The sequence below is a fragment of the Salvelinus alpinus genome, chromosome 14 (assembly GCF_045679555.1).
Source record: "Salvelinus alpinus chromosome 14, SLU_Salpinus.1, whole genome shotgun sequence".
Classification (NCBI taxonomy): Eukaryota; Metazoa; Chordata; class Actinopteri; order Salmoniformes; family Salmonidae; genus Salvelinus; species Salvelinus alpinus.
The window spans coordinates 20,159,860-20,171,927 of NC_092099.1; the positions used below are offsets into that span (position 1 = coordinate 20,159,860).

At 42.2% G+C, this 12,068-nt stretch overlaps 1 protein-coding gene across 7 annotated transcripts in view; it reads right to left on the bottom strand.

Annotated features, from left to right (window-relative positions):
• The window catches only part of LOC139538571 (E3 ubiquitin-protein ligase Midline-1), a 66,852-nt gene that overhangs the window by 16,709 nt on the left and 38,075 nt on the right, over positions 1-12,068 (bottom strand). For 3 of the 7 annotated variants that reach the window (XM_071340753.1, XM_071340752.1, XM_071340747.1), the window contains exons 1-2: positions 11,346-11,590; positions 1,819-2,540 (exon numbers count right to left, since the gene is read on the bottom strand). In XM_071340753.1, the coding sequence (XP_071196854.1) occupies positions 1,819-2,484 (666 nt within the window). In that variant the 5' untranslated portion in view covers positions 2,485-2,540; positions 11,346-11,590. Of the gene's footprint in view, positions 1-1,818; positions 2,541-4,703; positions 5,050-11,345; positions 11,591-12,068 lie in introns of those variants that run through there. The other 4 variants (XM_071340754.1, XM_071340748.1, XM_071340749.1 and 1 more) reach the window with 2 other exon arrangements.

Below are 12,068 nucleotides of genomic sequence, written 5' to 3' on the forward strand. Positions count from 1 at the left end.
GAGTCTGGGACCAAGCTTGACATTCGCCATTGGCATTCTCTTTGTTTTTGGTGAAAGGACAAGCAAAAATAGTTTGTGTGTATCATGTAATGCAAAACCCCCTTTTTATGATTCATGCTCAAGTAGTGTTATATATTTATATATGTGTGAAAAGTCCTGTGGTCTTTCAAAGCCATGCAGTGGAAGCCATGTGATCCCTAGAAACCTTTTCACTAGACTTGACAGATACTCAGTTGCTACACTATTACACTGACTTCTTATTTACTAAAGGCATTAACTAAACACTGCCTTATGCAAATATTTACAAAAAATGTATACGCTATCAATAGCCTGTGATAGAATGACAATAGATAGGCTATGTCTACTGTACAGTACAAATAAAAGACGGTAAAAAATGTTAACTACAAAAAAATTGTTTTAGCATCCACTTGATGAATTGCAAATACTAAAATAACAACTTTACTGAGAAGATATTTCAATACTTTATATGTTGATCAATATAGAATGTAAAAGGTTGAGGTCTGCTAACATCCCAGCCCTGCTTGCTGCATCTCTTGATAGAACTTGTCAAATGTGAGGGTCAATTTCCATGTGAAAGGCTAACTATAACACACAGCTGCATGGTTCTGCCTTGTAATAAAGCATTAATTGCTCCCATGAGGTTTCTGGAGCCATGATCGTGTCCCATGGCGTGTGTTGGCAAAATACTAACCCACAAAGCCCGAATCTCAGTGCTTTGACAGGGGCTCATTCAAGTCTAAAGTGGAAGGAATGCGTGGCCACCTTTTTGTGTGTTCCAGCTAACAGTCTCTCTCATGACGCCTTATTAATATGGAACCATGGAGGGAAAGTGGTTAGCTCTACTTAACCTGAAACCCTGGAAGCAATATTTTTTATTGGTTGGAATTACGTGGCAAATGTTACATTTAAGGCCGTCAAAGAAAGAGTGTCTTGATGTGTGATCTCTCCTTGTTCCCAAAGCTCTTGCTTTTGAAATATGAACAGAAATCACATTAGTTTAATGCTGTTGTATTATTGGGGAATCTGACCGAACGGGGATTTCCATTAGCCATTTCTGTAATACTTTCTTTTAAGGTTTCGTACGTCAAGAGCCCAGACATCTGTAGATATATAATACATATCATATAATAGTGAGGTTGCCTGATTGTATATTGTGCTCTTTTACTGCACTGTTACCATCAGCAATGACTCCTGATTCACCCATTAGTCTTAGTCTGGGGAAACAGATCTAAAAAAGAGGATATCATTGGGGGAACGACTATTTATTGAAATATTGGATAATATGTATAATGTTAATGACTCAAGTTTAAAGTGAATCTCAAATATAATTTTCAAATTCCATCATCACGATGTCTCTATGACATGTTGAACAATGTGTTTTTTTCTCAAACTGCAGTAGGTCACAGATTTTTATGATATGGCCAGAAATAAAATATTACATTCTGGAAACAACACACTATATAACAATCACATCGTTTTAATGTTTTTGAAAAGCTGCTGATATAAAATAGTAAGTAATGAAAAAATGAACTGATCTCTGAAAAATGTGTGGTGAATCTCCACAACACAAAAAGTGAATGGTCAAATATTGAATTTGATCAATATTTGTGTCACGCAATTCAGGCACAATCTTGTTAATCTAGTATACTTAAAAATTCAAACTTGTTTTTTATCAAATTTGATTTTAAATCTCACCATGTGTACACAATGAGCTCTTCACAGTCAGTCATTAACTCCCCAGATACTCCCCAGACATTCCTGAAGCTGTGCACAGTATTGTACAGTAGCATCTCTTACCTTCAGTTTCTCGTAGCGGTCGCTGAGTGCTGCTACTTGGTGGTCCCGATGCCGACCGACCAGTTTGCACAAGGCACAGATCAACTGTTCATCTGTGACACAGTACATGTTCACCTTCTCGTCCTCGTGCTCCAGACACATGAGTCCCCTGAGGTGGCAGTCCGGCATGGGCTCGATCAGACGGTGGCCAGTGAAGGGCTTCTTATTGGGGTGGGTGGCCTTCAGGCACTCGTCGCAGTAGGACACCTCGCAGGTGACACAGGTCTTGACGGCGTCTTGGGGAGGGTCCTGCTCACAGAACTGACACTGCACCCTCTCGCTGGGGGAGGTCATGGCCTTGCTGTCTAGGGCGGCCCGCTCGCGGCGAGTCTCACTGGGGGAGTTGGGCCCGCTCACGGAAGCCTTCTGAAAGCGGTCAATGATGTTCTGCAGAGTGACGTTACGCTTCAGTCCTTCTAGGCCCCTCTGGCTGAGGGTGATGACATAGCGACAGGTTGGGCACTGGAAGGCGCTGATGGACTGCACAGGCTCGTTGGGGGTGCAGTGGGAGACTAGGATGCGGTGGGCACAGTTGAAACACAGGCTGTGAGCGCAGGGCAAGAGCAGTGGGTCCTCGAAGAGCTCCAGACAGATTGGGCAGGTCAGCTCCGACTCCAGTGTTTCCATCTTCACGCACAACAAAGCGGTGTCGTCAGCAAAATCCAGGGAAGCTGATCAGCTATCTGTAGGGATGACATGTAGTACATCATTAGAAAATGGGAGAGAGAGAGAGAGAGAGAGAGAGAGAGAGAGAGAGAGAGAGAGAAAGGAGAGAGGGAGAGGAGAAAGAGAGAGAGAGAAGAGAAAGAAAGCGATAAAGAGAAAGAGAGACAGAAAGAGAGAGAAGTGAAGGGTTCGAAAAGGGTTGAGCTATAGGGGGTTGTCAACCTTCCCAGAAAATAAATTAATGAGTGGTCTTTCCACATTCCTAATTTAAAGAAAACTGGAGATTACTTGATGTACTAGAGGAATAAATAGCAGGTACTGGAAAACACATCTGTGGTATCTTTATCAGGGGTATTGAATGAAATGAGGAAATGAGAAATGAAGACTCTTCTGAGTTTTGGCGTGTTCTAAACCCTTCAGACAAATATAAATGATTAAAGCGCCATAGAAATGAAAGTAATGTTCGTAAAAAAGTTAAGCAATCCGTGTGGATCTTAATTTCCCCTGAACTAATCCATACATATTTTATAGGGAGGCACATCTGTCCTTATTCCCTGTGATGCAACAACCAAACAACTGAAGACTGTAATTGGGAAAAACAAACAAACAGTGAATATTTTATGTAAGCGTTTTGAGCTGTTTTGATGATATAACTCCAGAAACACGAAAATGACTCAAGTAGACATACAGTGCATACAAGAATAGCCATGTATACGGAAAGGCTTGGTCTGGCTAGCTAGCCCAGGGCAGTGCAGGACAGTGAGGCCAGACAGCTCAGTGAAGCAGAAGTCCCTGGCCCAGCTGGAGCTCCACACTGTGACTGGACTGATGGACACAGAGCCTTTGTTACTGGCCAGTCAGACACCCCAGCTGCGAGTAGACACTCTGTGACCACCACGTCTCCCTGTGTAAACTCTCTACCTCCACTAATTACGTGTGAAAGAAGGCAAAAGCTCATTATCAGGCCAGCCGGGCACAAGTGGTCTTTGAAGTTGTGAGGATACAGCAATTATCCCAGGCCCCAGAGCTACAGGCCCGGGTTTGTTCCCCCTCCTATTCTAGTCAAATCCGCAGAGGCACTCAGCTAACCTACTGTATGAGACAAGAGACAATTGTCTGTTACACTTGTCTCCCATGTCTGTGATGCAGACAATATGAATGCATCTGTGGGGCTTTGTTGTGCTACTATATTTGGTTTGTGCAGACATGGAGTTTAATGCAGGTGTCTGAATGTGATTTTTTTGGAGTAACAAAGTTCTCTTTGTTATCCAAGTTGATGAGACAAACTTGCTGGCTAAATGAGTAGGGGGGTGGAGTTTGTGTATCCAATGTTCAAAAGTGATGCTCAGAGAGTAGAAATATAACAATAGTTTGTTAGCGGTAAGGAAACATACAGTATAGGCTACTGTACTGCATTTTTCAGAAACAGTTAGAAACATTATGATAGTTTATGGTTTCCTCCATTAAAAATGTAGTATAATCTTAGTGTCTTGACCTTGAACACCCAAGACACTTCAAATCATCTATTTTAAATGTAATTTTAAATCATCTATTTTCATGCACAGTGCACACGATGCCAAGTTTAGATGTTTTGCACACTGAAGTATAAATTAATCTGGTGAGAAGTGAATGACAAAATCTCAACAATAATTGCTGATACAAAGTATATTGGTGCTCATGTCTACTGTAGTGTAAGAATAGTTGTTGTAGAAGTAGAGTGGCAACTAAATCCACAGATGATCACCGTCCTGACATGTTTGTCTCTTGTAATGTGTTTGACAAGTATTCCACAAGTCAAACACAACTCATATGACACATCGGTCAGAATATATATTTTTTGTACTTCCTCTAACCAAATGACCATACAACAGTAACAGTACAAATATCCTGAAATGTGTGACCTGTAAATTATTTAGTCTCCATTCAATGAAGCCAAATAATAGTTCATAAATATGCAAAAAGATCTAAGAGCTTTGCATGGACAATACAAATACTGTACACAAATGAAAACGTCTCAGCCTTGATGTCATCATACAAACAGCCACAAAAGCCCTACAGTTACACAAAAACCCTGTAAAAGTATACTGTGGCAGAGAGCCAGAACAAAGTGCTTCACAGCAACTGCACCTTACGCACTCCCCTGAAAGCTTTCCCATTCATAAGCAGTTTACTTTACCCACCGATGGATTTTGCCCCGCTTTGCACTGCAGAGACATTTCAGTTGAGGGGGTACTTCTGACCCAAATCATGAAAGTATATTAAACAACAACAAAAGAAACCCCCCGAAACGAGGCGGTGGCAGTGTGCAGTAACAGAAGAGAGGCCAGCATCCAGATGGAACAAGTCTTCATAAGGAAGTAATCCTGCGGTAGCGGAGCAGGGCTGTCATTAACCAGGAACCAGGAGACGGAGAGCAAGAGGTAGCAAGTAGCAAGCACAACAGGAAGAGCTGCCCCACAATTCCAGGAAAGCCAGCTCCACCTACAGTAGGAGAGCCGGCCAGCACTCAATTACTCACTGGAAGTATTGGCAGAGAGAGAACAAGAGAGAGAGAGAGAGAGAGAGAGAGAGAGAGAGAGAGAGAGAGAGAGAGAGAGAGAGAGAGAGAGAGAGAGAGAGAGAGAGAGAGAGAGAGAGAGAGAGAGAGAGAGAGAGAGAGAGAGAGAGAGAGAGAGAGAGAGAGAGAGAGAGAGAGAGAGAGAGAGAAGAGAAAAAAAGAGAAAGAGCGAGAGGCTGGATATAAGCAGGGACAGAGCTCCATAGGACCCTGGTTGGTCTAGTCAGTATAGCTTTGGCCCTCACACAGGACAGACAGGTCAGTGTCCTCTGTGCTCTGAGCCCTGCCCACTGAGCCGTGATCCAGAGAGGAGACAGAGGACAGCGTCAGGATCCGTTTCCCTCCGTGACCGTCTCCTCTGCCTCTCCAGCGGCACAATGCTGCCCTGTGTGGCGGAACTTTTCTTGGCTCTGTCACCAGGGATTAAAAAAGAGAAAGCCTGACAACACACATGCACACATATACAGATGTAGGATTTTAATATGAGCCAGTTTTCTACAGCAGAGAAAAAAAATCTGCAGCAACAGGAAATGTGAATTATTATGTGGATTATAATGAATGGACATTTTTGTAGGCGTTGATATACTTTCGTTAGGGCAAATCAAGTCTAAGTGGAAATTACAAACTTTAGAAGCCATTTTAAAACTCGAAATATATTACAAGTTAGCATTTCCTGCTGTGCAGGAACATTTTCAGCAATGAAAGACTGGTCAAATTAAGATCCTAAATCTGTACACAGGCACGCAGGAATGTGCACACACACAGGGGATGGGTTGGGATGGGAGCCTTGCTGGCAGCAGGATTCATCTGAAACACAGGGAGGGCAGGCAGGGATCTCTGATTCCCTGTGCTCCCAAACAACAAGTTGACGTAGACCGCACAGATTACATCTGTTTCACAAAATCATTATTAGACCACAAAAGCTCTACAATCTGTTTTAAAATTAAACCATTCCATTTCTAGCCCTCACCCCAAGACCAGTGCAATCTGTAGACATGTGTCTCTTCATGATAAGACCTGTGTTCATTTGTTCCAGTGCTTTCTAAAGCGGGATTAATCACTTTTAGGTAAGGGTTTGTGTTCACCAAGGCATGTCTACCATCTACTATTCGCTCTTCATGTCCCTCCCTCCCTCCGGTACATTTGAATTCTCCTATCATTCAAAATTACATTGAGATAGAATCCCCTCTCTGACAGACAGATCCATACTGTAGACATTATAGACATGCCTTGGTGAACACAAAGCGGTGGGTATGAAAGTGAGAGACACATGGTGTTGGAGATGGCATGGGAATGTGAATGGCATTCCCCTGACTGACTTCATGTGAAGCCTCCAGCTGGGCAGGAATGCCTGCTGTACTGCTGTAGTGTTCTGTACTGTAATGTCAGTGACTCAGTGTCAGTGAGTCTCAGTGGGGGAGAGTGGGGTTCATCAAAACACACTCAGGACCCAGATGTTCCTAATGAAAAACCCATGCCCACAGTTCATTTCCACACCCATAGTAGCCTTACACATGCCTGCTGTTTTTATTTTAAAAAATTCTACACAAAGCACTCAAAGAACATTGCCACAAATATGCAACACATTCATGCAGAATACAAAATGAATTAATGGCATTTTTAAAACACTGTCTATAGGAAATACAACTTTACTATGCGTCAGTATTCTAGTCATACACAAAGATCATGTTGCATTAACCTTTTTCCCATTGACAAAACATTGATTGGAGATGAATGATCAATTGCCTTGAAGCCAGTCGCCTGTCTGCCCACTGCCAGCTTTGGAAAAGGCCCATATGAAATGTGACCTTTACGATGGGGCTGGGACGGGCTCTACAGCCAACCGGGGTTGGCACCTACAGTCATTGGTTGGCACTGAACCCACCATCGATAGCCAGTAGGACTGTGCATCAGCGTGGCCCGAGAGAGGGAGAAACACCACACAAAGAGCCAACTAACACCGCCTAATGTGTAGCCACACCTAGACACCACCAGCCTAAAGAGCCCCACAAAGCTCTCGTCATAAAGGTTGTAAATCCCCAACATTTAGAGCCAGCAGGGTCAGATTAAGTGCAGGAAAACTGATAAATGGCTTACTCACAGAGTGAACTGTAAATAGTTTATTCCCAGGGCCCAGACATGCAGGGTGGTATCTCTGCAGAACTGAAAGAGCAGCGGAACAGTAAACAGGGATAGGCATCACTGCACGTGGTCACTGACAGTTTTCCAGTGTGGGATAGGTGCTTGCATCTTGTATCAAGCATTAGTACTAAGCAATATGGCACTTCAGGGAAACTCTGAATTTGGATATTAGGCCTAATAACTACATTGAAATGTTATTTAAACTAGAGTCATCCTTGGACAAATATTACCTTTTGGGCTCCTGCGTAGCTAAGCTGTCTAAGGCATTGCATCTCAGTGCTTGAGGCATCACTACAGACACCCTGGTTCGAATCCAGGCTGTATCACATCCGGCCGTGATTGGGAGTCCCATAGGGCGGCGCACAATTGGCCCAGCATCGTCCGTCTTTGGCCGGGGTAGGCTGCCATCGTAAATAAGAATTTGTTCTTAACTAACTTGCCTAGTTAAATAAAGTTTACGTTTAAAAAGAAACAAGATATGTGCTCTCATTCTCATTTTTGTGGCCGATTGTTTTCTCTCCAATTCAAGCACCTTTTAATTGGCTATGCCAGACTCTTTTATCATCTCTAATGATGGCCGCAATCCATATATTTATTATTAGAGAGAGAGAACTTGCTCTTTTCCCCTTTTTTCCTGGGGCAGATACCTAACATCATTATCTGTAATCCTGTCTTCACAGCGTATCTGTGACCAATGTGTGGCCTGGTGCTGCACCCAAAAGCAGCCGTCTCAATGGAGCGGCCCAACAGCCCACTCTGTCTGCCTAATGTGATTTACAGCTGTGGCGAGAGGCAGATGATTAGACAAAATCTCTAATCTCCCAAATCTGCACCCGTACACATCACTGTGATTATCAGCAGGGGCCTCATCCTGACCCACATTCACCAAAAACATGGGAATTTACTGCTTTCATATATTAGAAAACAAACGAGGAAGCACAGTGGTGTGCTGTGCTATCTGAGTGGATGATAGAAATCAACATTTGTTTTACTTCAAGGGTACTCCACCTGTCAAATAGGATTATGTTGAAAAGGCAAACCAGCTTTATTCAGGGGTTTGCATTATACTGCGTTTCTACTATTGTGGCGAAGCTAATGCACAACCAATTGACTATGGATTTGTACTGCATGTATGGAATTATAATGATGAGCATGTGACCTGTTGTAAATTTCGACAATCATTTCAGTATATTTCATATTTTGATTTATTAGGATTCTCATTAGCCGACGTCAATGGCGACAGCTAGTCTTACTGGGATCCGACACATAACAGAAAATACATTACAGACAAAAGACTAGAATTTACATACATTTAAAAACATGAACATGTAGTTTATGTGCATCTCTCAGTTACATATACATGTCATTACATACACACAACAAGTAGGTCACATGGGGGAGAGGCGTTGTGCCGTGAGGTGTTGCTTTGTTTGTTTTTTAAACCAGGTTTACTGTTCACTTGCACTATATAAGATGGGAGTTCCATGCACTCATGGCTCTGTATAATACTGTACGTTTCTTTGAATTTGTTCTGGACCTGGGGACTGTGAAAAGACCCCTGGTGGCATGTCTGGTAGGGTAAGTGTGTGTGTCAGTGCTGTGTTTAAGTTGACTATGCAAACAATTTCGTATTTCCAACATATTAATGTTTTTTATAACAACAAGATGTAATGCAGTCAGTCTTTCCTCAACTTTTAGCCAAGAAAAACTGGCATGCATAGCATTAATATTATCCCTTTGATTATAATAAAGTGCAAGACGTGCCGCTCTGTTCTGGGCCAGCTGCAGCTTAACTAGGTCTTTCTTTGCAGCACTTGACCATATGACTGGACAATAATCAAGATAAGATACAACTAGAGCCTGCAGGACTTGCTATATTAATTTTGACAGTACAGTAGGTGTTTCATTTGTTAAGTTGATGTTCTGTTGAGGGATATTGATTACAAATGTGTGCCAATAAACAGTAGCCTAGAGTAAGGGGTGTACATGTGAACAGACAATAATACAGTTATGAAATGCAACCATCTAAAAAAAATACACTGCAAAGGTTTTTTTTTTGCAGCTGAGAGTCCAATGCTGATTTGAGCAAAGATTAGAAACTGGAAACGGAGGCCACTAGTTGGATTGATACATTGCCAGTTAGCCTTTAGCCAGCCAAGCAGTCAAAGAGCTTTAGAACAGAGGGTTTGTTAACTAGGCCAGCTGCTGGCAGGGCCAGTCTTTCTGTAGGTCATCCTGGTCAGTAATCAGAACAGCCAAACTCTCCCATTTCCTCCCTGCTGCTTGGCAGGTGGCATCAGCAGGAAAATGTTGTTTTCTTTCCATAACCATATGAACTTTCACTGAATCCCCCTAAGACTGTTGCTTTCCCAGCAAAGCCCTAGACCAGCATAGATGTCATGATAACAGAATTGGTCGCAGTTGGATTACACTAATCTCAAATTCCAGTCGTTTTAATTAAAACATGATCAATCAAAACATCTTTCGTCCCTTGATCCCCAATAACTCAGTGGATTAAATTGAGGGTTTATGAATATCTCAAGAAGATTATGCGTCATTGAAATTACTCGAAAATGTATGGGTTAACTTCAAGAGATATATTTTCATTCTTATGAAATGTACTGTTTACATAGCTGCGTTGTGATTTCAGATCACCACATAGAAATTGATGGACAACTCAACCCACTGAAAAACAGGTTAAAGGGGGACATCTTGTGGCTGACATAGAAACTGCCTGACACTGCCGATCCCTGACATAATTGAATATTTGGTTATGCTGATGATAAGTTATGAGCTATGCATACACAGACTTCTGAAATACTTTCTATAGTAGCGTCAAACAAAAAGTTACTGTTGTAGACTCCCAAACAAACACACTATCCCGACTGTACCGTTGCTTCTTTACCTATTTCAACACCTACATTCCAAAGACTGAATCTCAACAAATGATTCACTGACTGACACATTCCCTGATACCTCTAGTGGCCAGCCCACAAGGTTTCCATGGTGATACATTATTTACCACACAAGTGATCAAAGAGCGACTACAGAGAAAGTCAGGCATTCTTCAGCTCTACTGGGAAACAATGAGTTACTAATTAATAAGGAAAACCCCAGGCTCCAACAGCAAAGTCTAAATGTTACACTTAGAAAATAAGACGTTCATAAGGATGACTTGCCCACAGATAAGCTCTGTTGTAAAACTACAGGCAAGCTTCTGTCACAATATTACACATAATGCTTGAGAGTTAAAGAGGTAACCCAGATCACGAAACACTGCTATCTTTCACTTGTCTTACTTTCACTTGTCTTATCTTATCTTATCTGAGGTGTATTACATTTGGTGGGGCATCAGGAGATGTGTTTTGTCTTCATAAGAACATATTTCCAATCCCCTGGTAGCACTAGTATAACCCTCAGACTGTGTAACAAACGCAAGGTCTTTATTGGCAATACACTGTTGAAAAATAGCAGCTTCACTCAACAAAAACAGCTTTAATTGACATTTGTGAGAAAATAACATTCTAAACTGGTCACATTCTACAAGCTGAAGAACAATAAAGGCTGGCATTTCAACTGCATTCTGCAAACAGCCTGCTTGATTCAAATAAAGATGGATTACTTCTTGCACCGGTCTCATAAACGATGTTTTCATGGCGATCAACGTGTAAACCTTGGCATGATGTCAGCACTGAAATTGGCATACCAGCTTTTCTAATCACAAAATGAGGTGACATCCAAAGAATGCTGATTACAGACAACACATTGCACATAATCACACCATTGATGTGTTGTTATATTCTTTCCTTTCACATTCACATGGCCTCTCCACCGCTGTGTTATTCTACACTCTGTAACGTCACTTTGATAATTCATCTGTCGTCAAACATAATGGCATTTCTGAGTGCAATGCAGCAGTGACATCAGCTTTTGAACTGTACCCTGCCTCGAGTCTCAGAAACTTGTTCTGTCGACACACTGATATCAAGCACTTACTGCACACGCACACACACAGGCACACACAGGCACACACACACACACACACACACACAGAGAGAGAGAAAAAACACTTGCTTGAAGGAAAATAAGCAACCCCAAAGTAAGCAGTAACCTCTTTTTTTACCTGCCACATGGCTAAAGTCCCATCATCCACAAACAGGGGGAAAAGAAGAGAGGTCTCACAGTTGACAAGTCTGGTAATACTGTACTAGGCCAATCCACTGTAGCAATCTGGACAAACTAGCTCACCCCTACGCTTAAGCGTTTACCTCCAGTACCAGTATATTGGCTCTGATTTAAGTTTCTGGTCCTCTAACCCTGTCCTCTCAGCCTATTGAGAAGAGGCAGGAGGGTTGAAGCTGTCCTCCTTTTCTCTCTGTTCTACTGAGTACTGTATCTGGCCCCTGTGGGCTACAAACTGTTGCCCTAACCAATCACACAGAGGGGGAGGGACCTCTGAGGGGGGGGGGGGGGTGTCTGTTCAGGGATTGTGAGCTGAGAAGCATTGCCATCTAATGCTCTGTTAAGACAGTATATCCAAATGGCACATATGGTATTACTGTACTATAGCATGTTTATAATCCAATAACCATAAATCATAATTTATGTGGGTTAAGTGACTTGCCGTTGATGTAAAACCACAACAGGTATAACAACGTTATTAATGCAGTATATCACAATGATTTTTGTTATGCGCCACAACATACCAATGTTGATCTAATTGATGAAAAACACATCTGTAACAATATGAGGTGGTGGGTCTCATCCCAGTCCCCGGGAAACTCAACACAGACCAGAGTCATATAGCCAAGCAAAACAGTCAATGATGTCACCATGCATGCACTGT